The 27,139-nt window shown below is 39.4% G+C and overlaps 1 protein-coding gene across 14 annotated transcripts in view; it reads right to left on the bottom strand.

Annotated features, from left to right (window-relative positions):
* The window catches only part of LOC104612863 (protein transport protein SEC23 C-like), a 102,701-nt gene that overhangs the window by 60,777 nt on the left and 14,785 nt on the right, over window positions 1-27,139 (bottom strand). For all 14 annotated transcript variants that reach the window (XR_016083923.1, XR_016083922.1, XR_002023532.2 and 11 more), the window contains exons 3-7: window positions 7,697-7,858; window positions 5,885-6,036; window positions 4,989-5,064; window positions 4,730-4,905; window positions 4,552-4,633 (exon numbers count right to left, since the gene is read on the bottom strand). Coding sequence is in view for 5 of the 14 variants with exons in the window: in XM_010280480.3 (XP_010278782.1) it covers window positions 4,552-4,633; window positions 4,730-4,905; window positions 4,989-5,064; window positions 5,885-6,036; window positions 7,697-7,858 (648 nt within the window). In the remaining 9 variants the exon portion in view is untranslated. The remainder of the gene's footprint in view (window positions 1-4,551; window positions 4,634-4,729; window positions 4,906-4,988; window positions 5,065-5,884; window positions 6,037-7,696; window positions 7,859-27,139) is intronic.

Raw genomic sequence — 27,139 nt, 5'->3', positions numbered from 1 at the left:
TTTGAGATCAAAGATCTTGGTGAGCTTAAATACTTCTTGGGGATTGAAGTTGCAAGATCCAAGCATGGGATCTTCATTTCACAGAGAAAGTATATACTTGACCTACTGTGAGAGACTGGGAAGCTGGGGACCAGATAGTGAAGGGGGCGGCCAGATTATTGCTCTCTTTTCTTTCCAACTTCTCTTCTTCTCCTTCTCTCTTCCTTCTCTCTTCAAAAAACTACTTTTCTTTCATATTTTTTTAATTCAGCATATTTCTACTATTTCCTTCTTTTTATTTAGTTATATTTATGTTTTATGTTTGTGATTAGTGGACCTTATTTGTGGGCTTTTTTCTTTCTTTTCTTATTGATTTTAGTGTTAGCCACCCTCCTAAGGGTATTCATGTAATTGTATTCATATTACAATCAAAAGAATAAAAGATCATTATGGGGGACTAGAGAGAGGTTCGATTGACTCTCTTCTTCCCTTTCTTCCTTTTTCTTCCATCTTCTTCTTCTACGCTTTTTCTCTTCCATCTTCCTCTTTCTTTTCTGATTTATTTTGGATTTATACAAGTGGGATTCACAACTCTTTCATAGTTAGATATCCTCATACTTTGTATACTATAGTCATGAGACTTATTATTATGTAAAGTGTTAAAACAGAAGGGTTACATGTCGAGTCCTCATAGTTCAATATGTGAAACAAACACCTCCACAAATGTACTTGTTTCAACTTCCCTGAATGACTACCATTTAGGTTAAATTAAAATTATTATTAGAGATTTATTTTTAATTTCATGAAAGATCAGTCTACAAAGATTGTGGCAAAGATTACATGGATATGGTCACAATAGATGGAAATATACAAGCTAAGGCCTCATATTTTGACACATCAGTAAAGGATTCATGTAGCAGAAAGATACATCCTGATAAGTTTGTGCAGTAGAAAAAATAATTGGCATTGTTTTTGAGATCTATAATCATGCAAAGACTATTAGTTGCAAAGGGGACTAAATGGTGCATACATCAATCAAAACGAAGATTAAATGAAGTGTGTTCAGATATCATCATCATTGCATCATTGATGATATTTTTTATAAGCTTTGGTAGTGGAATTGTGCATAGAAAGATATCTTTTATTGTCCAGTAGAAAAAGTAGTTGATGTTGTCTAGAGATCTATAATCATGCAAAAACTATTGATTGAAACTATTAAAGGGGACTAAAGGATACAAGCTGAGTTAATAGTAGGAGGTTTTAGTATTGTCAATATGGCCTAAAATTACAAGTAGAAATCATGGATTAAGAAGGATGATCCCACTTTGTATGTGAAAAGCTCTTTCTTATGATGGGTAAAGTATGAATATGATAATATTAATATAAAAGGAACCTTGTGAAAGGAACAGTGTATGGCATTCTGTGATGAGAAGCATTCAAGGATCTCATGCTAGGAACCCCTAATGACTTTCCAGTTAAATCTATAACCAACTCCTCCAAAGATTAGTGTTTTCAATTGGAAGTAGTGCACCATAAATGAATGCCTATGAAATGTATCAACATTTAAGCAAAATTTGGTCTTTAGTCCCCCAATTTATTTTCTATGTAAATATAATAATGAATCAACCTATCATCTCTTTGCCTCCTCTGCTTGAGTATGGAGGTCTAGTTTTTTGAATGGGAGCCTCTCTGCTTCCCTGAAAAAAAAAATAGCATTTCTCACATCCCAGGTAAAGGATCACAAATAAGTATTGGCATCACACATGGTGTGGGGCCACAGCCCTGTGTTCTGCTTTCTTGCTACACTGCTACTCCACAGGATGGTTGAAAGAACCTAATGCACTGGAGACAGTTATGATGTTTTTGGAAGGGAGATAGTCTGACCACGTGCTTCTGATATTGATATCATGTACATGATTAGGAAGCTCACCTCCTACTGGATCTTTTGGAAATTGGAACACCTAAGCAGAACTCCTTCACAAATTAGAGAGGGGTAAGGTAGAATATGATAGTGAAATGGCCTTTTTTCGGTCAAATCTTTCTATAAAGCCCCAGGCGGGTTTCCATGGAAGTGGATCTTGGAAGCTAATGCCCACGTGCATAATGGTACTTGATAAAATCTTGACCATCAATCATCTCATCTTACAGAGGCAGGACTTTAAACGAAGTTATTTGTGTAGATGTGGAGAAGTATGTATCTCACCTGTTGCTGCATTCTCCATTACCACTTCATTTCACTAAATACTGGGCTATTCCAAGGAGTGGCATCCTCAAACTCATCTTGGCCAATAAAAGGGTTTTTGTCCCAGAGGAATGGGTCAATATCTGGAACCTAACTCTGTTCTAGGGAAGGAATGAGATCATCACTTTTTTGATAGAATAAGCTACCCAATCACAGTGGTGATAAGAAAAATTGAGTCAATTTTAAAGGAGTTTCAGCCTTCCAGTGTCTGAAGTTTGATTATTTAAGGAAACAGAAACACTATTTAAGACTGTTCTTTTAGAGTATAAAGGACTAAACAATGTATATGTCATACATGGTTCTATCTCATTAATCATGTATAGTCCTTGTATTTGGGTCTATAACCTTTTTATGTACTTAATTTTGGTAGACCTCAAACTGTCAAATAAATAAAATAAAACCACATGCAATAAGAAGCTAAAAGGTGTTGGGATAACAACTTTTCACCAAAATAAATCCCCCAAAGAGGAATGAGAAGTGTTTGTACAAACAGAAAGTCTCTAATATGATATTACCCACAATATAAAAAACAACCAAAAAATCCCTAGCAAATGTCATAACCAGTGTTTTAAAAGGTGTGGGAGGCGTACGCCTGGAGTTACTCCCAAAACGCCCTGAGGCGTATGCCAGAGGCGCTGACACCTCTGAGGTGTACGCCTCTTGCCCTTTTTTCATGAGGCGTGCTAGAGGCATACGCCTCATGTGCCTCTGATATAAAAAGACAAAAAAAAAAGAAAAAAGAAAAAAAAGGAAAGTAAAGGAAAAGAAAGGGGAGGGAAAGAAAAAGAAAGAGAAGAAAAAAAGAGAAAAGGAAAGAAAAGGAAAGGAAAGGGAAGGGAAGAAAAGATTTTCTTAATATAAAAGATTTTTATTAAAAATAAAGAAAAAATGAGATCCCCCCTTCCTCTTCATCCTCCTCCTAACCCCCCTCCTCTTAAGGAGGCTTACGCCTCCTTGTGTTGGGGAGGCTTACGCCTCTTGCATTCTGAACTACGCCTCACGCCTCTAGGTAGTGGAACGCCTCACGTCACGCCTCTGCGTTTTAAAACATTGGTCATAACAACAAATTCAATAATAAGAAAGAGGAACATTAGATATTGCATAGCTTCAAGTTCAGACTTATTAATAATTTATGTTGGATATTTATTCAAATAACTTGGTGTACCCAGTCATGTAAAAATTAGGACAAAGGAAACAGATAGAGATCGGTGGATGTGATACATATCCTATCCTCAAAACATGCCATGTGATATATACAGGTATTTTGGTAATATCAGATCCAGGTCCATAGGAAAGTGATAATCATACCTTTGTATTTCTATATTTTAATAGGATAAAAAGCATAAGTTACATTATAGAATGTGAGAAGCAAAAGATTTGCCCATACATGGCTGTTCTCTTGGGAATCCAGGGCCATCAGGTACTGGAGGTGCATATATAAATGGATCAGATGAAACTAATTCCTGTTTTGAGGTCCAAATTTGACTCCATTAGAGAAGAAAGTGTCAGACTAGTGCAGGGCCTGAATCTGGGTTATGCACTGGGTTTGGATAGAACCTAATAGGAGGGGCCTCTTTGATAGTTACATTGGATGCAATCTCAGATCATAACATAAGGAATTATTTGCTTTAGGACCAAGACAAAACCATATGCAATCGATAAGGCACTTAAATAAGGACTTGGGTTCCCAAAATAACTCTAATAACACACTAATAATTCCAGTAGAATTAAAGGAACCAAAAACAACTTCAAAATAGAACCCCCCCCCGAACCCAAAAAAAAGGACTCAAACTCCATTAGAAACTGACACTATCACTAAAATGGTTACAACACACTGAAAGAATGCTAGATTTACAAGATTTTGGACTCATTGGTTTGTATATATATGGACTTCTTCACATTAAAATTTGACTGTTATTGATAAAAAAAAAAAAAGAAAAAGAAAAAGAAAAAGAAAAAGATTTTGGTCTCATTGGATAGCTAACTAATAATCCATTTAATGATACCAAAATCAAACAAAAGGGATAACTTCGAACCTCTGAAAAATAGGCTAAATGAAAAAGTGATTTAGTTGCATCTTCACCTTTTCAAAATTCTAAAAGCTCTCTAAACTATTTAAACTAATTTGACCCTTTAAAATGACTAAATCTAATCTTAAGTTAAAAAAACTAGAAAATAAATTGAAAAACTCAAAATACCAAAAAGTAATGAGATTGCCACTCGATAAGGAATAGGCAGAAAATTGATTTCGTTCTCCATGGATTCTTTCCCTGTTTATGTCTGAAGGGGGAGGGGGGAATAAATGAGAGAGAGAGAGAGAGAGAGCTTGCCTGTACACTACCAGGCCCAGCAACCCATCTCCTTGAAAGTGTTGTAGCACGAAGTCTCATTTGGCCATTGTTATGCTGATAACTGGAGCACAATATCTGCATGAGAAAAACTTCATTTGCACTACACAAATTTATGTCTAAATCTCATAATTCTGTATCAGTATCACAGAGTCCATACTAAGTCAAAAATTGGAGGTAAAATTGATTGTTTGTAGGTTGTCCGATAGCATCTACACCATCCCTTTTTGCAATCTCAAATAGCAAACATAAAGATGTAGCTTTGTCAAGGCCACACATCTTCCAAGCATTGGTATTTCCTTGACCAACAACTGTTTCAGAACATAAAGGACCTTTCTGTGGACGTTGGCAAAAATTATGAGTAAAAATATAGCAAAAAAATTGCAATGGAAGGACAAGTAAGATGCTTTAAATTATACCCTTTCAAGAGATGCACAAGGGCCAATAACACCCTGTATTTTGATATCCTTAGAGCAGTTTATCTCAAATATACCACTGCAATCAAAGTTAAACTAGTAAGAAACATTTAAGTGTTCCATACATAAATGCTTATAGATATTGGAATAGATATGGAAAAGATAAACCTCATATCTACAAATACATTGAAAATGACCATTAACTTACACATGCCTCAAAATGCTTATGATCAATGAGCATGTAATTGTACTTCTATGATAACTTAATGCCTTGAGAAAGAAAGGACAAGGACAGCATCCATTTGCAATAATTATGCATTTGGTGTTGGTTCTCAAGAAAATATTTGGTGTAGCATAAAGTAAAACAAAACTGTTGAAAAATAAAGGTAAGCCTGTTTGAATAGAAGAAAAATGAAAAGCACCAAGAACCAATAGGTCTATCAAGCTCATGGTCCCTTGTTAATCTAACATGACTTTTTATTTGATTGATAACAGTTTAAGATTTATTAACTAAGTGGAAAAATGATTACAAATAGTGTACCAAGCACCCCAAAAGTGTAGGTAGCCCTCCCCACTGTACACCTTTTAGTTTTTTACAAGCCCCCAACCAGAGAGATTACACCCTGAAAACAACTTATTTCTCATTGCTCTCTGTTTCACTGGACCACAGCCAAGGAGTTTGCTAACATGCTTTTGGAATTCCCAAAAGATTATTATCTATTAAAATATGGGGACTATTTTTAGAATGCATGTAAAACACAATTCGACAGAAAGAAGAAAGTTCTTTTATTTTATTTTATCTATAACTGGGAAAGGGGGATATGATGTCATAGGCATGGGCTCACAAAAAATCAGTATCGGTTCTACAAAAAAATCCAATGAGCCAGGGTAGGGCTTACTTAAATGACAGACCAAGGTTGTAGGAATTTGACTCAGTTGACTGAAAAATGCGTTTAAGTGAATCCTTGAAAATGGAATGGCCAAAACTTTCTGCAAGCACAACAAGCCCTCCAGTTCTTTCAACTGCAACTTTTAGTTCAGCCAATCCAACCTGGAGAGTAATGCCAATATGCAGAAGAGCTGCTCAGTTTCAAACTTTCAACAGTGACCTTGTGTCAAACCAAGGAATGTAAATAAGATAGACTAAGGGAGATGGATTTTCCATTTCTGAAAGTGCGCTATAAAACCTTTGGAGTGTTACTGCATCTCATGACAATGGATCGTGAAAGAATCATGAAGAAATATATATACGAGTGCATAACTAAAATATAAGAACAATTTAAATAAGTTCGGAAAAAAGCAGTCAGCACTTATGAAATGATTGTTATAAAGATCCTAGGAAACAAAGTGATATCCACAATCATCTTGACTCCTAGTCCGCTACTGAAGAAACATACTTCATAAAATGATTAGTAGAATAACGCCCATGGAAACTTTAATGTACTCAACAAGACCAAAAAGAATGCACATCATTGAGGGGATTTTTTTCTTCCTTATTTTAACATAAGATAATTCCGGTGTGACTTTAGGATTAATAAAGATGTTTCATGTCTTCTCCTTAAGACGGTTCTGGGCATCCTTTGTATTGATAGATGACTATATACACCTTGTTAAACTTGTAGTTTGGGCAATCAGGATTTCAAGCATCAGGGAATTTTTAGATTAGGAAAAGCACTCCAAGGATTGAAATTAGGAAAAGCACTCAACCACAGCAATTTGTTAAGAGGAAGGAGACTTAAAAGGTATTTATTGGATAAATCAAGAATAATAATCCAGGATTGTGGATGCATAGGCACACTTTGAGAGAAATAAGACATCTACCAAGGGAGCTTAAACCATTTTCATGTGGACACAAAGGTCATCAAATGGAATTACAGGTGCATTAGCAAGGAGTGTCAACAGGGATTGACTGTATTGGGGCGTTATTCATAGCAGAGCTGATTGTTGTGTGTAATCAAAGAAAAGGGATCTTAATGGATTAGGTAGATGGACTATCCTAAATCAAACTGTGGGTTGCTTGGACTAGCCTAAATCACCTATTATTTTTATAAATTAATAAAGTATTACAGTTAAATGAAAAAAAAAACTCCTTATTCTAGCCTATCCAACCTTCCTTTTCTATATTTTTTAAACAAAGACTTTAAACTAAGTTTTTTAAATCATTCCTTTATTGCATATTTGTAGTTTATATATTAACCTATACATGAGATTGCATCAATATCTTATGTTTAGGATGTATCTTTTTGTGACCTAGGTACCAACTAGTCATTCCTTTATTGCATATTTGTAGTTTAAATCATTCCTTTTCTAGTCAGCACCTAGGTACCAACTAGTCATTGTTTATCACATTAACTAAGGATGCCAAAATGACTAGCCATTGCCTCATCCCATTAATAATGCTAGATATTGCATGTATAAAATATGGAGAAGTGGGTGGGTATTTCTTCCTCTTTTGTCCTGAGTTCTATCCACCCTAGGAGTTGCTTGTCCCTCTTCAGTTTCCTTTCAATATGTTCCCTTCAGTTTTTTATATAATTTTTTGAGCCTTTCAATTATGATGGGATTTACTGGTGCTTCCAAACAATAATAAATACTGTACTGCATTCAATTGCATTGCAGAAACTTATGCATCATTTATCATATATCACCTAGATTATCACCATTAAAACATTGTCCAGCATATCATTAGAGGATATATAGGCAAAAAGTACCTGATCAAGAGCACAAACAAACAAATCGAGTACATGTCCTTGATTTACAAGCTGCTTTGATAATGCCTCATAGAATTTAACAGCTTTTTGGTAAAATGGAGCAGAATCTTTGTCTAGGTCCTTGTGAGAACGAATTGGTTCAGATAAACTCTTGGATACAATCTGCAAGTTGGATCATATAAAGAAAAGTAACTAAACTCTACAATTTTCAGGAATGTCCTGACAACATATTAATCTTAGCAAGTCTAGAAAGCAGAATAAAAGTATAGCCACATAGCTAGCTGATTGACATTTTCTAAGATAACTTACAGGAGACTTGTGCTTAATACATAATTTTTAGAGGTTTCATTTTTTAGTTTTTATCAGTAAGAGAATAATTTTATTTTTAATTAAGAAAGTTAAAAGTTACAAATAGAAAAGATAAGAGGCTAAGAAAGACACCAAAAAAGAAAACAAAAAAGTACAAGAATTTCTATCATAATAGATCAGCACCAATTTTATTGAGTTGGAAAAATGTGTTTAAAGGAATAAGAAATACAAGGCTGAATCTAGCCTGTATCACCCAACTAGCAAGACACATTCAACACAATAAAAAACCGCCCACTCCCCCATCACAGGCCCTCAATACAAGTCAACCCTGTTGACTCCTTTCTGGCAAGGGAGTTTGCATACCCTGGAACCCAGCTAAATAAGGTATCCATGCCAAATGCCAAGAACCATGCTTCCTTATAGTGTCAATGTACATCCAAGAACTTGAAACTTTCATTTTTTTCATAATAACAGAAAAAGGAAATTTTATTAAAATAAAAACCAAATATTACGGCCTGGTGTAGAGATTACACCACAAACCATTACAAAAAGCTTTCCAGATTACATTCTTGGATCTCAATTACTCTCCAAAAGTTAGACCCTAAATCTGACATGGATATTGAGCAAAATCCAGTAAGATGAGCACCCAATCAGTGACAGCCCTACCAATGGACTCCACCACCTTCTCTAGCTCCCACTGACTGTCTTCAAATAGTCTCCTGTTTGGCTGTTTCTTTCTCTCCATATGGACCAGCAGACAGCAAAAGAGTAGAAATCTTGCTGAATTAAAAAATCTGTGAAAGAAAAGATGTTTTCTTGAAGAAGAGAAGAGAGAAGAAGAAGAAGAGGAAGAGGTTCAAGGGAGAAAAGAGAGCTCTTAATCTGGCTGCCCCCTTCACTAGTATTTATATTAAAAATATAAAGTGGAGTACATTGACAAATATGCCCTTATAGGGTGGCAAGCATCTAAAACTGCATAAAACACTTAAAAGGCAATCAACAAAGGGCCCAACAAGAGTGTTGTGGTCCCCACTTCCTATCTATACAATAAACATATAAAATATTACTGCTAAATCTGCACAAAACTAATTAAATCCTCAACACTCCCCCTCAAATTGGGAATAAATGCCACACATTCCCAACTTGTGTAGATCATGTTCAAGCTTGTTCTTTGCAACTCCTTTAGTGAGGACATCAGCCAACTGCAATTCTGAAGAGACATAAGGCAAGCAAAATTCTCCAGTTGTTACCCTCTCTCTTATGAAGTGCCTACCAACTTCAATGTGTTTTGTTCTGTCATGCTGAATTGGATTGTGGGCAATATCGATTGCAGTTTGGTTGCCACAGTATAACATCATAGGTTCCACTGCTTTTATCCCAATCTCACTCAATGGGGACCTAATCCAAAGTAGTTCTGAAACACCATGAGCCATGGATCTATATTCAGCCTCTGCACTTGATCTAGCCACAACTACCTATTTTTTACTCTTCCATGAAATCAAGTTTCCACCCACAAAGGTACATACCCCTGATGTAGATCTCCTGTCATCTAAACAACCTGCCCAATCTGCATCTGTATAGGACTCCAGTTTCAAATTTTCATGGTCTGAGAAAGAATACCACTTTTGGGGTGCTTCTTCGGGCATGCAAGTATTCTTTCAATGGCTTCCTAGTGCTGAACCCGAGGTGCATGCATGTACTGACTCACAACACTGGCAGCATAGGAGATATCTGAATGTGTCATGCACAAATATAATAGTCGGCCTACCATTCTCTGATATCTCCCCACATCCTTAACCAACTCACCATCCACAACATTAATTCTATGATTTGGGTCAATAGGAGTATCAACTGGTTTGGTTCCCAACTTCTCAGTCTCCCATAGTAGGTCCAGTACATACTTTCTCTTAGAGATGAAAATCCCATGTTTGAGTCTTGCAACCTCAAAAGTATTTTAGATCACCAAGATCTTTGATCTCAAACTCTTGCTGTAATGATTTCTTGAGAGCATCAATCTCCTTCAGATCATTTCCTGTAACTACTATATCATCCACATACACAACCAAAATTGACACAAGTGCATTTCTCCTTTTCACAAAAAAGGTGCGATCAGACTGGGTTTGTGTGTACCCAAAATGGATAAGTGCCCCTCTAAACCAATCAAACCATGCCCTAGGTGACTGTTTCAGACCATGCAATGATATTTTCAGCTTACAAACCTTTCCTTTACCAACATTTTCATAAAAACCAGTTGGGATGTCCATATATACCTCCTCCTGCAAATCACCATTGAGGAATGCATTTTTAACATCAAGCTGAAATAAGGCCCATGAATAGGTGGCTGCTAGAGACAAGAGTATTTGAACTGAACTCATCTTAGCAACCGGTGCAAAGGTCTCCAAATGATCAACATTGTTGAAATAAATTGTTTTTTATTTTGTTAGGGTCTGTTTGGCTGATTAAAGCTTTTTTATTTTAATCTGTTATTGTAACTTTACTTAGTAGGGGCACAAGGGTCATTTCCCTTCTTATTTTTTCGCCCTATATATTATAATGAAGATGGCGCCACCAGCACTGTTCCATTGCCTCTAATCCTTCTCCTTTCTTCCTTCTTCTCTTCTCTTCTCTTCTCTTCTGTTATGGTATCAGAGCGTGGCCATTGAATCTGGGTGATCAAGTGTCTTCTCCAAGCTGCTGAATCTGGGCGGAACAGAGGAGTAAATCTGGGTTGATCGAATCAGATCTGCAACTGGTATCGCCCTATTTTTTCCTGTCTTTTTCTTCCCTTGGTCGTGTACCAAGAGAAAAACAAATGGATCTGAACCACTAAATGTCGGCAAACCCTTGTGAGGACCTTTGTTTGTTTTGGATTGTGTGATCCTGTACCTGTGAAAGGTGGTTGTAGTCACGTATGACCTTTTTTCTCTACTTGTTGGCTTGATGTCTTGTGTGTAAGGATCTCCCCTTGTGATTAATGCTTGTGGACCTTCTGGAAAACTAGTAGGCTAGGACTGTTATTTTGTACAGGTCTGAAAATCAGATTTGTCATATTGTTTTTTCTAGAAATTGGTGCTGGTTTTGTGCATAGATTATGTCCAAAAAACTGAAGTGTGTGTAGAGCTTTTTGGTCTGATATAAGAAGGGATCCTAAGTTGAGGTTTTAGATAAAAAAAAAAAAAAAAAAAATCTGTGTTGACCATGCCGCCTGAGAATTCTGCTACTTCAAGGATTTCTGGAAGTCAAAATGGAGTGAGTGGGGGAATGGATATGAATTTCCCCATGGCTGTTATTCCCTTTGATGGTCTGAATTACCTTGAATGATCTAGGGGAATAAAACTCTACATCACTGCTAGGGGAAAATAGGATACATTAATGGGAAAGTGAACGAACCGAATAGCGGAAGTGCTGAATATGATAGATGGAACCAAGAAAATAGTATGGTGATGTCATGGCTCTTGGATTCCATGCTGCCATAAGTGAGAAAAACTTTTATGTGGGCTGAAACTACTTGTGAAATATGGGAACAAGCAAAGTCCACCTATTCAAAGCAGAGACACTATGCCAAGATATACCAACTGCAAGCTGAATCGTCCACTTGCAAGCAGGGGGAAAGGAGTCTCTCGGTGTACTATTCAGATTTGACATCGATATGGAAAGAACTTGATCACTATTAGAATGTTAACTGGAAGTGTGATGAAGATGCAAAGGCATACAAATCACTTGTATCTTAACAACGGGTATTTGCCTTCCTCTTGGGGCTGAACCCTTCATATGAGTCCATCAGGGTGCAGATCTTGAGAAGTAAAGACTTGCCATCAGTTCAGAAGGTTTATGCCTTGGTTCAGTCAGAAGAGAGTAGAAGAAATGTGATGAATTGTACAGAGGGGGAGCCAATTGCCCTAACTGTCCGAGGAAGTTCAGATACTAATGTTGGAAGTGATTTTAAGAAGGGTGACTCTCAGAAGAGAACAGATGATAAGAGTAAACTTTGGTGCACTCACTACCAGAAGACAAGACACACCAGAGATACATGTTGGGATCTCCATGGAAAACCTAAATGGGCACAGGATTTGGGTAAGAAGTCAACAACTGATCAGGGCAAGAGACCAAGTCAGCAGAATCAGAAAAAGTATAACTCAGCTAATATGGCATCTCAAGAGACTGGTCCCATGGTAACTCAGGAAAGGCATCCCAGTTCTAACCCTAAGGAAGAGATCAACTCCTTCCGTGACCATTTGGAGTTATATGGCAGGACTCTTCGCCAGATGGATTCTAGTCCTACTCCTTCTACCTCCTTTGCGTCTGCATCACGTAACACCGCCACTGCCTTCCATGTGTCATCTCATACCTCTGATTCCCCTTGGGTAATTGACTTCGAAGCCTCAAACCACATGACCAGTAAGTCAAATTTATTTCAGGCATACAATCTTCTCTCTGGGAGAGATAAGGTGAGACTAGCTGATGGTTCTTTCTCCACCATAGCCGACTAAGGAACCATATCTCTCCCACTCGGCCTTAACCCTTTCTAATGTATTACATGTTCCTAAATTACCTATAAATTTGCTTTCTATTAGTAATATTACTCACTCCTTGAACTGTTCAGTTACTTTCTATCCGTCTTCACGTGTATTTCAGGATTTGGCCTCGGGGAAGACGATTAGTAGAGGAAGTATGGTGGATGGTCTCTACATGTTAGAGAATAAAGCTGGTCTTGTGGCTACAAAGTCCTTGAGTTCGTCCTGTGAGAGTTAAGTCTATTTATGGCACAGTCGTCTTGGTCATCTTTTGAGTCGTTAAAAGTTATGTTTCCAAAGTTGTTTCCGTCTTTGTCAGTGAGTCAGTTGCAGTGTCAAACATGTCAATTGAGTAAACATTGTAGAAGCTCTTTTCCTTTGAGAAATAAAAGATCTGAATTTTTGTTTCATATTGTTTATTTTGATGTTTGGGGCCCTATTACTCTACCTATTGAGGCTGGATATAAGTACACCATTACCTTGATCGATGATTACTCTAGATACACCTAGGTTTACCCTATGTGATCTAGAGATGAAGTGCCTAAAATTGTGAAAGACTTTCAACACATGGTGTTCACTCAATTCCAAACTGAAATCCATATTTTCCAGTCGGACAATGCAAAGGAATACTTCCATAGTGATCTCACGGAATTCTTTGCTTCAAGTGGATCACTTCAACGAAGCTCTTGTGCTAGGACACCCCAATAAAACGGTATTTCTAAAAGAAAAAACCGTCATCTTCTTGAAGTAGCTCATGGCTTGTTAATCCATATGAATGTTCCGAAAGGTTTTTGGATGGATGCTGTTCTGTGTTACGTACATCATCAACCGTATGCCATCTCAGTTACTAGAGTATAAGGCCCCACATCAGCTTTTGTTTCCTACAGCTCCGTTGTTCCCCATTCTAATGGGTGTCGTTGCTTTGTTCATAACTTGCCACCTACTCGGGATAAACTTGATCCTCGTGCTATTCCTTGTGTCTTTGAGAATCAACTTTTCTTCTCGGTTTCTCCTCAAGGGGAGAGTAGGGTTGAGGAGAAACAGGCTCAGACTCAACTACCTCCTCTACCTGACCCTCCTTCATTTCGTGTCTTTCTTCGCCGCCACAAAAGCCAGCAGAGTTCAAGAGCCATGGAAACTGACACTATGCAACCAACATCATCGGCTTCACCGGAGGTTGATCCTTCCCATCAGCCAAGTACACTTGCTCTTATTGATATGCCCGTTCCTCTCAATGTTGATTCCGCTGTCATTAATGATCTTGATGTTCCTATAGCTAAGATAAAGGGTGTTAGATCTTGTACCACTAATCATTCTATCTCTCACTTGTGTCCTATGATCATATTTCATCTTCATATCGTGCATTCCTCTCCTCTGTTGACAGTATCCCCATTCCTAAGAATGTGGCAGAAGCTTTATCCAAACCTGAATGGACAGATGCAATGAAGGAAGAGATTGATGCATTACACAAAAATGGCACTTAGGAGTTGGTGGATCTTCCTGAAGGGAAGGAACCGGTGGGGTGCAAGTGGGTGTTCACTGTGAAACACAAGGCTGATGGAACTGTTGAAAGGTACAAGGCCAGACTGGTGGCAAAAGATTTTACACAAGTATATGGAGTGGACTATGCAAAGACTTTTGCCCCAGTAGCCAAGATGAACTCTATCAGAATTCTCCTTTCACTGGCGGAAAATTTTGACTAGGAACTTCACCAATTAGACATAAAAAATGCTTTCTTGAATAGTGAGTTAGAAGAGGAAGTGTACATGACCCAACCTCTAGGTTTTTGTGCCAAAGGCAGTGAACAGAAAGTGTGCAAGTTAAAAAAATCTTTATATGGGCCGAAACAATCTCCTCGGGCCTAGTTTAGTAAGTTCCACTTAGCAATTCAACAGATGGGGTTCAAACAATGCCAGTCAGATCACACACTATTTGTGAAGAAAGGTGAAGGGAAAATTGCAGCTCTAATTGTGTATGTGGATGACATTGTGATCACAGGAGATTGGGAAGCTGAAATACATAGACTAAAAAAGTTCTTAGCCACTCAATTTGAGGTGAAAGATCTAGGCCCCTTAAGTTATTTCCTTGGAATTGAATTTGCCCGCTCTCACAAGGGCATCTTTATTTCTTAACGGAAATATGTACTAGATCTACTAGAAGATACAGAAAAACTAGGGGCGAGACCAACTGACTCACCAATTGAACCTAACCATCAACTGGGAGACAGTGGGTGTCCTTAGTCAGTTCATGCACAACCCTAGGACAACTCACCTTGAGGCTGCAGAGAGGATCCTCAGATACCTCAAGAAGTTTCCTAGAGCTGGTTTGTTGTTCTAGAAACATGGACATTTAAAGGTGGAAGTATATACTAATGCTAATTAGGCAGGGGCAGTTGATGACCGAAAGTCTACTAGTGGATATTGTGCCTTTGTGGGGGGAAACCTAGTCACATGGTGAAGTAAGAAGCAAAGTGTGGTGGCTAGATCTAGTGCTGAAGCAGAATACAGAGCTATGTCTCATGGAGTTGCTGAAATCATGTGGATAAGAAATCTGTTAGGAGAACTGGGTTTTATAGTTAGTAACCCTATGTCACTCTATTGCGACAATAAGGCTGCTATCAACATTGTAGCTAATCCAATCCTCCATGATAGGACGAAACACATTGAAGTGGACAAGCATTTTATTAGAGAGAAACTTGTAAATGGAGAAGTGTGCACCCCATATGTCAACTCAGAAGAACTTGCAGACATCTTCACCAAAGGTCTTCATCATGTGTGGCATAATGATTTGTGTGACAAGTTGGGCATGATTGACATCTATGCTCCAACTTGAGGGGGAGTGTTGAAATAAATTGTTTTTTATTTTGTTAGGGTATGTTTGGCTTATTAAAGCTTTTTTATTTTAATCTGTTATTGTAATTTTACTTAGTAGGGGCACAAGGGTCATTTCCCTTCTTATTTTTTTACCCTATATATTATAATGAAGCTAACACCGCCATCACTGTTCCATTGCCTTTAATCCTTCTCCTTTCTTCCTTCTTCTCTTCTTTTTTGTTGTAATCTTCAATCGGATTTACTGTCAAGAAACATCATAGGTCTGTGTACCCTTTTGCAACCAACCTTGCCTTGTACCTCTCTATGCTGCCATCAACCCTAAATTTTACAGTGAACACCCATCTACATTTGATTGTCTCCTTGTCTGGAGGAAAATCAACTATCACCCAAGTCCGGATCTTAACCAAGGCTTTCATCTCTTCTTGCATAGTTGTTTTCCACTCAGGTTTGGAGAGAGCTTCAATAACATTCCTGGGTATAGAAACAGAATCCAAGGAAGGTAGGAGGATGAGAAAGCATTATAGGAGAGATGGTGTGAGATGCAATGGGTAGTACACTTTCTCTTCCCTTTGCGAAGTGCAATGGGAAGATCAAGGTCAATGGGATCAGCTACAACAATAGTGTTAGGTACAGGAGCATTATCATCAGGAAAAATAACGGGCTCAGACTCAAGGGGAATACCTGGAATTGTATTTGCCGAATCTGGAACCTCAGAAGGACTGATAGAGAGTAGTGCAAGTTCTTCTAGTTGAGCATGTGTGGAGTCAACCCTCATCTGGCGGCAGCGCTGATAGTGTTGTGTGGGTGCTCGTAGTGGATCAGGTAATGGAACTGACAGAGGTGCTGATGGTAAAGTTGATGGAGAAGAAGGCATAGGAAGAGAAACAAACTGTGAGTTCTCCTCCCCAAAACTCCCCCCTGAGGAGAACCACCATAGAAAAAGAAAGGAAACTCAAAAAAGGTAACATCCATAATGACAAATCTGCTCCCCAACACAGGATCATAACAATAATACCCCTTTTGGTTTTGATCATATCCAAGGAAAACACATTTCTTGGCCTTAGGATCCAATTTCTTGTGATAAGGACCAATAATGTGAACAAAGGAAACACACCCAAAAACCCTCAAAGGTATATGAAACACCTCCCCATCAAGAAAAAGAAGACTGAATGGCACCTTAAACCCCAAAGTACGTGAAGGTACACAGTTAATTAAGAGCACATTTGTGAGAACTGCATCCCCCCAGAAACAAATAGGAACTTAAGCACACCATAAGACTTCTTTCCACCTCCACGATGTGTTTATTTTTCCTCTCTGCTACTCCATTCTGTTGCGGTGTACATGCACAACTACTCTGATGAATTACACCATGCTCCAAAAAGTATGTGGCTAAATCCTTCTCAAATTATTCTCTAGAATTATCTGATCTAAAGACCTTAGTTCTCACTCCAAATTGTGTGAGAACCATCTGGTGGAACTGTCGTACCAAATTAGGTACCTCATCACAGGATCTCATCAAATATGTCCAATAATACCACGTGTAATCATCCACAAACAAAAGAAAATAATGGTAGCCACCCATGGAAGAAATATGGTATAATCCCCATACATCATGAACAACATCAAAAGCAAAAGTACTTCTTTTATTACTTGATTTAAAAGAATGTCTACAATGCTTTACCAACTGACAACTTTCACACTCCAAACTAGATAACTGGACAGACTCGAACAACTTTGGAAACAAAAATTTTAATGACCTGAAAGAAAGATGACCTAACCAATTATGCAAAAGCATAATCTGACTCACTAACTATGATCCACTACTATTGTTGCTACTAACATGGTGGCTCTGATGTCTCGGTATCTCATCCAAAAGATAGACTCCATTGACCTCACAACCACTCCCAATCGTCCTCTTTGACTCCAGATTCTGCAAAACACAATTACCAGGGAGGAAGGTTATTGAACAGTTTAAATTTTTTGTCAAAGAACTAACAGAAAGAAGGTTAGTATGAAGTCTAGGGAGATGTAAGACAGAAGATAAAGTAATATTATTAGTCACTCTAATTGTCCCTTTCCCAACAATGGGGACATGTGAACCATCTGCTGTAGAGACTCTGTCTCTACCAGAGTACAATTGGTAAGAATTAAAAAGTGTAGGTATGTTAGTCATGTGCTTAGATGCTCCTGAGTCTATAATCCAGGGAGGTCCCTCCTTACCTAAGGTGGATGCATAATTTGCAGTTGCATATGAGCTACCTGTATGAGCAAAAGAGGTGGTATGATTGGCTCTTGCACTCTGTTGTCCATCTGAAGAACTAGAACCGGTTGAATCCTTCTTACTCATAAGCTGTCCAAACTTCTCTAATTTGGTTTTGACTACTGCTACTACAATGGTCTCCCAATCAGCTTGGGTAAGGGGTCCCAAAGAGTCTCCTATAATTGCCACATTTGCATTTCCCTTCTTGTTCTTCACCCGAGCAGGTATGAAGTGTGAGTAGAGCTTCCAACAAGTGTCTCTGGTATGCTTAGCCTTCTTATAATAATCACACCAAGTCCTTCTTATAATAACCATAGCAGACTAATCAATCCCAGGTTATCTCAACATGACATTCCTCCTACTCTCCTCTCCAGAAACAAAGGCATAGGCTTGAGAAAGTGTCACACTCTCTCTAGAAATGATATGTTGCCTAGAAATGTCAAATTTAGGGTTTAACCTAACCAATAACTCAAAAACCCTGTTCTTCTCTACCAACTTCTGATAGGTTTTTGCATCATTCACATTTTCCCAAACCACAATTTCTAAGTGATCTATCTACTGCCAAAGGGTTTTCAGCATGGAGAAATACATGGCAAGAGGTTTATCTCCCTGTTTTATACTAATCACCTGATTCCTTAACTGATAGGCTCTGGCTACATTCTACTTCTGGGAATAGGTTTCAATCACTCCATCTCAAATCTCCTTTGTTGTATTAGCCCATAGAAAATTTTTGCCAATGTGGGGTAACATAGAATTACATAGCCAAGACATTACCATGTAATTCTCTTGTACCCACTGGGACTAATAGCCATCTTGGTTGATTGTGCCCATTCTAAATAATTTGTACCATCCAATTTAACTGTGGTAATAATTCCAGACTCAAACATATCACTTGTACCTCCAACACCTGGACCATGTTACTGGTGGACTTCTGCTCAGTACTCCATCCCTCCATCTTGGCTTCAAACAATTTAAAAACAGCAAAACACTATGTAAAAAGTCTCTAAGATCAGATCGATCTCACTCACAATGGCGGCTGACCTTTCTAGAAGGAGAAAACCCTCTTCTCCCATCGTCTCCCACTAGAGAGAAGAGTGATTCGATCACTCTAGAAAGCTTAAAAATATCCAGAAACCCACGCCCACTCTAAAAGCCCTAGAGAAGTCCAACAAGGTCCAAGCACCCAAGATCATATCAAGAATGAAGAGTCCAACTTACCTAGGATTCTTCCCCGCACTCCAGTTCTTCCTGATTTTGATGCCAAAACCTAGATCACCTTCTTGATGATTAAAATACACCAAAAAATTCAAGAACTGGGCAGTCTGAAGTAGATCGATCAAACCTTTATCTCCTCATGCAATCGCCTGATCTAGGGTTGCATGGGGGAACTCCACAAAACCCTAACCTTGCTCTGATACCAAGTAGAAATCTTGCTGAATTAAAAAATCTGTGAAAGAAAAGATGTTTTCTTGAAGAGAATAGAGAAGAAGAAGAAGAAGAAGAAGAGGAAGAGGTTTGAGAGAGAAAAAGAGAGCTCTTAATCTGGTCGCCCCCTTCACTAGTATTTATATTAAAAATATAAAGTGGAGTACAATGACAAATATGCCCTTATAGGGCGGCAAGCATCTAAAACTGCATAAAACACTTAAAAGGCAATCAACAAAGGGCCCAACAAGAGTGTTGTGGTCCCCACTTCCTATCTAAACAATAAACATATAAAAGATTACTGCTAAATCTGCACATAACTGATTAAATCCTCAACAAAAAGGAATACAACTCCAAACAATTCTGGCCTTTTTGCTTCCATTGAAGAACGGCCACTTAGAGAAAATTTCAGTTGGAGACTCAGGAAGGAACATATGTATACCAAACAATACTGAGTAATATCTCCAGCACATTTTTATCGGATGTCTATGAGAATCGATTCGATTCATTTCTTATGTATCCATAGGTTCTATATTGGATTTGAATCAGATTTCGAATCAATCTATATTGATTGACTGCCTCCATTATGTTGTTGCTAGCAAATAACACTCTTTTTGGTTTTGGATCTTCCAAATCATTCCCGTAGGAGATCCAGACCGATTTTTTTCTGATCCTTCGATAGAAAGATTCATTCTCTTTATAAAAAATAGGAGGTAGTACCAATAAAGATTTCTTTTTTGATTCATCCCTGGAGTTGAATACCTTATTCAAGAATTTTTTTTTTATCCAATCCGTAGAACAATGGAGGAGGTAAATCCCTTGTGATATCTGCTGGGTGATTTGGGAAGAAAGGAAAAACAGAATATTCTTAGACAGGAGTAGAACAATGGAGGAGGTAATCAACACCATCAAAGTTAAAGTAACTCATTGGGTAAGATCTATGCATATCTTTCAAGATTTCTCAGTCATAGACATTATAAGATCTTGGATAGAAGTAGCACAATCCTCAAGAATGAAAGAGAAAGGATGGAATGGAAACTCCAGATGGTAACAGGTTTAAACTGAATTTCGATGGAAGCTCGTTTGGAAATCCGGGACTGTCAAGTATTGGGAGAGTAATCAAAAATTCTGAAAGGAGAATATTAGCTTTGTTCTCTAGACCGATTGGCATGGGCAGCTCTCTAAAAACTGAGTTAATGGCATTGTTACAAGGACTGGAGATAGCTAAGCAACTTGGAATGAGGCATATTGAGGTTGAAGGGGACTCCAATGTGATCATTTCTTGGGCTAAAAACAATAGAAGTATTCTGTGGACCTTCAAACAAGTGATAAGGGAAGTGGAAAAGGTCGCAAGGGAGGTAGAGGTTGAATTCAAATGAGTTAGAAGGAGTGCAAATGGGTAGCTGATTGTCTTGCTAAACAAGGGGCTTTAAGGCAACAATTGTTTTGGGCTGCAATGTAAAGTGGCACAGAAATTTGTAATAGTATGGGAGAGTTAATCCCATACACAGCTGTAAAACCTTATTTTAACCTAATTTCAAATAAAATTCTCTTTTACTGATAAAAAAAAAGTAATATCTCCAGCACATCTCTGCCACACTACACAAGAAGAACAAGTGAAAGACTGTTTCCTCACTTTCTTTGCGCATATGGCATATGCTTTCCATGTGAAAACCTCTTGATTTTAAATGATCAGTGGTAAGGACACTATCCATAGCCACCAACCACGCAAAAGCCTCCACCCTAGGTGGAACAGGATTACCTCACACACCTCTACAGCTCTCTTCCCCCATCTGGTCTTTAATCATGGACAGATAGAAAGATTTCACTGTGAACTTCCCATTCTTGCATTCCTTCCACCACAGTTCATTCCTTGAGGAATTAGAGACCTTTGAATTCTCCAAAACTTCCAGCAGCTTTACACATTCCTCCACTTACCTATCCCAAAGGGGTCTCCTGAATTTAGGAACATCATGATTGAAAGCTAAATTACTGTAGCCGAAGTAGCCGAAAAGAGAAGAAGAAGAAGAAGAGATGCAGGAATGTCGAACTCTCTACTCAGTCGACAGTACTATTATTTATATTATGGTGTAGTACAATGATACAGGAAGTTACTAGAATGCCCCTGATTAGTGATGGGACACCCAGACAACTTAAAACATTAAACAGGATTAGGCCCATTAACAAAGGCCCAGTACAGGACAACTTAAACTTAAGTATAGGCTAATAAGAACTCTTATCAGCCGAATACTCATACATACAAAGACTTCAATCCAACACTCCCCCTCAAGCTAAGCATGGATATCAATCATGTTTAGCTTGCCAAGCATGTCCCTAAACTTTGCTGCTGCCAGCCCTTTAGTCAGTACATCCGCAATTTGCATCTCAGATGGAGTATAAGGCACATAGAGTTCACCCGAGACAATTCTTTCTCTAACAAAGTGCCGATCAATCTCAATATGTTTTGTCCTGTCATGCTGCACGGGGTTGTTGGCAATGTTGATAGCAGCTTTATTGTCACAATACAGCCTGAGAGGACCTTCAGCCTTAATGCCAAGTTCATTAAGAAGAGTTCTGAGCCATAAGAGTTCAGCAACCCCGTGGGCTATAGCTCGATACTCTGCTTCTGCACTTGATCTAGCCACTACATTCTGCTTCTTGCTGCGCCATGTGACTAGGTTTCCTCCCACAAATGTACAGTAACCCGAGGTTGACTTCCTGTCTCCAACAGACCCAGCCCAATCTGCATCAGTGTAGGCTTCAATTTCAATTCTATTGTTTTTCCTGAAGAGAATTCCCTTCCCTGGGCAAGTCTTCAAGTACCTGAGAATCCTTTCAACTGCTTTCATATGAGGAATCTTTGGAGAGTGCATAAATTGACTGACAACATGCACAGCATAAGCAATATCTGGCCGAGTGAGGGATAAGTATATCAGCTTCCCTACCAATTTTTGATATCTCTCTTTATCATAGTAGTCCTCCCCTACTGATTCCTGCAGGCCATGGTTCTGTTCCATTGGAGTATCTGCTGGCCTACACCCCATCATGCCTGTTTCCTCTAGGAGGTCAAGAACATACTTCCGCTGACATATGTAGATTCCCTCTCTTGACCTGGCAACTTCAATCCCAAGAAAATATCTCAAATGACCCAAGTCTTTGATCTCAAATTCAGAAGCTAGAAACTCCTTCAGTCTTTTTATCTCTTCCAAGTCATTCCCGATAATTACCATATCATCCACATAAACAATGAGTGCAGTAAGTTTGCTATCCTGTCTCCTTATGAACAAGGTATGGTCTGCACCACTCTGAGTGTACCCCACTTTCTTCATGGCCCCACAGAGCCTCTCAAACCATGCACGGGGAGATTGCTTCAACCCATATAATGCTTTCCTCAATTTGCACACCTTTCTACTAAAGTCATAGCCTGGTAGAGGTTCCATAAATACCTCTTCATGAAGGTCACCATTTAAGAAGGCATTCTTCACATCCAACTGATGAAGTTCCCATGAAAAATTTGCTGCTAGTGACAATAGAACCCGAATTGTGTTGAGCTTTGCTACCGGGGCAAAGGTTTCTTTGTAGTCAATCCCTTCTTTCTGAGTAAACTCCTTTGCCACAAGTCTGGCCTTGTACCTTTCAATGGACCCGTCCTCCCTGTGCTTTACAGTAAACACCCACTTGCACCCAACAGTGGTCTTCCCCTCTAGCAGATCCACTAATTCCCAAGTTCTTGCTTTCATTAGGGCTTCATCTCTTCATTTATAGCTTCTTTCCACCTTGGATCAGACACAGCCTCTGAGTACCTAGAAGGAACACGCACAGAGGAAAGAGCAGACACAAAAGAGTGATAGGCAGGAGATAAATGTGAGTAAGAAACAAAATCAGCAATGGGGTGCCGGGTGGTGCAAGAGCGGATAGGCTTACGGAGAGCAATAGGAAGATCCAAATCAGAAGTATGAGAGTTGAAATTACCTTGGATTGTAGAGACAGATTGATCCGAGTCCAACTGGTTGCTGTCATGAGGTTGAGGACCCCTTTTCCTTCTGTTGTATGTAAGTATCTCTTTTTGTTGCCTACTGGAGCCTTCAAGAACATCTACAGCATCCGGAGAGGTAACCGGCACAGTGGGAGCCTCACTGGGTTGACCCGGAATGTCACAACAAGGAGTAGGAGGAGAGGATGGAAGACCCGAGGTAGATAGGGGAACAAAAAAGGAGGGAGAATGAGAATCCTCTTCCATCCCACTAGTCTCCCCCTGAAGAGGATTCTGAGAAGACTGAAAATAGGGTTGAGACTCAAAGAACACCACATCTCTGGTGACATACTTTCTCTTGGAGACAGGGTCATAACACTTGTAACCCTTTTGTGTAGGAGAGTACCCCAAGAATATTCCCTTTGTAGCCTTAGGATCTAGCTTAGTCTTCTTTGGATCCTTCACATGTATGAAACATATACAGCCAAAGACCCGAGGAGGAAGGGGAAAGTCTGGAAGAGTGGGGCACAAAACAGAGAAAGGGGTTTTCATACCCAACACCTTAGATGGCATCCGGTTTATCAGATATGATGCAGAAAGTACAGCTTGAGACCAGTATTGCTTGGGGACTTTGTGTTGGAATAGTAAGGCTCGAGCTGTCTCCAATAGATGTCTATTCTTGCGCTCAGCAACTCCATTCTGCTGAGGAGTATAAGCACAGGATGACTGATGTAGTATGCCAGCATCTTCCAGGAATAAGTTCAAGGATTTTTCAAAGTATTCAGCAGCATTGTCTGACCTGAATTGCTTAATCTTCTTATTAAACTGTGTTTCAATCATCTTGCAAAATGCCATGGTTATCCGTGGTACTTCATCCCGTCCTTTTAACAGGTAGATCCATGTACAACGAGAGTAGCGGTCAATAAAACTGATAAAGTACCGGAAGCCATCAAAGGAAACAATGGGTGAAGGGCCCCAGACATCAGAATGAACCAAATCAAAAGGAGCACAAATTTCATTGCTGGAAATTGGATACACAGTTCTACATTGTTTTGACATTTGACATACTTCACAGGTTAGACTCTGACTTGGAATGCCCTTAAACAATTCGGGAAACAACATTTCTAATGAGGAGAAAGACACATGACCTAGCCTAGCATGCCAAAGATGCAGCTTAGCTATTGACTCCACACTTTCCGGATTACTAGCAGCAGATGCTTGTAAGGCTGAGCCGATGTCTACATCAAGGTAGTAGAGGCCTCCATGCTTGTAAGGCTGAGCCGATGTCTGGAAGACACAATGAGTAGGAAAAAAGGTTATACTACAGTTCAAATTTTTGGTAAGTTTTGAAACAGACAAGAGATTTGAGGTAAGACTGGGAACATGTAAAACTGATTTAAGAGAGAGGTCCTTGCTTAGGTCAACAATTCCCTTTCCAGAGATAGTGGAGAAAGACCCGTCAGCAACTCTCATCTTATCCTGACCAGACAACAAATGATATGAAGAGAATAGGGAAGACATATGTGTCATATGGTCAGTAGCACCGGAATCAATAACCCAAGAAGTAGAGTCAATAGAGCCAGTGGCACTGAAGGCAGAGGCTGTACCTGATCTAGCAAGAGATGTAGAAGCAAAAGAATTATTTCTTAGACGGGCTAATGCCCTACTAAGGATCTCAACCTCACTAGCAGAGAAGCCCAATGTACCAGTTCCAGAGGAATCAACAACCTGTCCCATAGGAGAAGAAGACACTGTTGGTGTATTTTGTGAGTTGTCATCATTGTTGCTGGTGACAAAATTCCCACTTGCCGCAGGCCTGTTATCTCTAGAAGAAACATCTCTGGGTATTGAAGACATCTTGACTGCAGCCAGTGTGTAGGTGACACTGATTGAGACTAGCCGAAGCAGTTCTGAAGGTTCTGAACCAGTTCTGGAGCAGATCTGATTAGCTGAAATGACCACAGCAGGTTCTGACAGCACTCGACACAGTTTCAGACTTGCCGAGACTGTCACAGTTCTGAAACAATTCAGTTACAACAGCAAGCAAGGAGTTCTGGGCTGGTAACCGACCTGAAGCTAAGGGTTCTCAACTATTGTGCTATGCAGACTCCACTTGAACTTTGAGTACTGCAACTGTAAAGAGAGTGCCCTTCCTTGCGGCCAATACTAGGACTGCTGACATCAGTCCTCAACTAGGGTTCACAGTGCTGAACAATCTGGAGCTGGCAGCTCCCTAGGTAATCTCACAGCAGTGGTGAGGGGTTTCGGACTGATAACCACCCTGAACTTGGAGCTGTTTGCCACATTGCTATGATGGTAGAAGTGTTCACAGTGCTGGTAGGACACTAGATAGACTTCACTTGGGCTGAACCAAAAACTGCAACAGTTCGGGTACAGTAGTGAGTGAACAGTTCGAGGCCGCAACAGTAGCAAGTGAACAGTGGGCTCTGTAGAAGAAGCTAAGTCTGTGCAAGTCTTGCTGGAGCACCGAAACTGTAACTGTAGAAGTAGCTAAGCCCCTTTCGGCTAGTGCTAGGACTGCTGAAATCAGTCCTCAACTAGGTCTGTCCTACACAGACCTCTCTTAGTAGCCAAATAGCTACTATTTGCTGGAAATAACCTAGTAGGACATCTACTTCTGGGTCTTACTTCCCTTGAGTCCCACAACCAAGAGAAACCCTAGGTTCGAACTTGCTTTACTCTTACACCCCTAGGTCTTCTCTACAGCAACCCAGAAAAGGGAGAGAGAAGATGAAAAGACAACAAGAGAAGAGAGTGTGTGCCGGCTGAAATCAGGAAGAAGCTAATGCTCTGATACCATGAAAGTTAAATTACTGTAGCCGAAGTAGCAGAAAAGAGAAGAAGAAGAAGAAGAGATGCAGGAATGTCGAACTCTCTACTCAGTCGACAGTACTATTATTTATATTATGGTGTAGTACAATGATACAGGAAGTTACTAGAATGCCCCTGATTAGTGATGGGACACCCAGACAACTTAAAACATTAAACAGGATTAGGCCCATTAACAAAGGCCCAGTACAGGACAACTTAAACTTAAGTATAGGCTAATAAGAACTCTTATCAGCCGAATACTCATACATACAAAGACTTCAATCCAACAATGATCAACCGGCCTGTAAAGTCTGGGGCAAATCTCACACAACCTCCCCACTCCACACCAGTCATCCTCCCAAAATTTTATTCTGGTACCATCCCCAACAAAGAAACAAGTGAGATCTCTAAATTCTTGGTTAAACTTCATGATTCCTTTCTAGACACTCATCCCAAAAGAAGAAGTAATTTCTCTTGATTCCCACCTAAATCCAACCACCACGCTGCTCCATAGGGATTCCTTATCTTTTTCTAATACAAACCTCCACAGCCACTTGCCCAACAGAGCCCTATTAAAAACTTTCGGCCTTTTGATCCCCAAACCCCCAATTCTTCTTTGGTCTGCAAACCAGGTCCCAGCTAACCAAATGGAATTTCTTAGACCCTCCCACCCCTTCCCATAAGAACTCCCTCTGCAGTCTTTCAATTTTCTTGGTCACCTCAGCTGGAATTCTCAAGAGAGGGATATAATACGTTGGCAGACTATACAGGACACTTTTAACCAGAGTAATTCTGCCTCCCCAACAACAAATACTTGGCCTTCCACCTATCTAGCTTCTTCTCCACTCTCTCAATGATTGGCCTCCAAATAGAAAAAGCAGAGGACTTAGCCCCAACCGGCATCCCCAGATACTGAAAAGGGGAGCTCTCCAACTTGACATTCGAACACTACAGCACAGTTCAACAGCACTTCTCTCTCAACTTCCCTAACCCCAATGATGGTGCTCTTGGCTAGATTCACCCTTAAACATGTTAGCATATCAAAGTTGGCCAGAATAACTCTCAGGCTTAGGACTTGATCCACTGAGGCATCCAGAAAATATCAAGGTATCATCAGCATATTGCAAGTGGCACATACATGGACCATCAGACCCAACTTTGAAACCCTCAATTAGTCCAAATTGCACTCCTTTGTTGACCAGCAAGTTAAGAATCTCCATCACCAACACAAAAAGCAAGGGGGACAAGGGATCTCCCCATCTTAAACCCCTAGAGGCTTGAAAATTTTCTAAAGAA

The sequence above is a fragment of the Nelumbo nucifera genome, chromosome 3, assembly GCF_055504915.1.
Source record: "Nelumbo nucifera cultivar China Antique chromosome 3, China Antique-T2T, whole genome shotgun sequence".
Classification (NCBI taxonomy): domain Eukaryota; kingdom Viridiplantae; phylum Streptophyta; class Magnoliopsida; order Proteales; family Nelumbonaceae; genus Nelumbo; species Nelumbo nucifera.
This window is presented reverse-complemented; position numbering and strand designations above follow the sequence as displayed.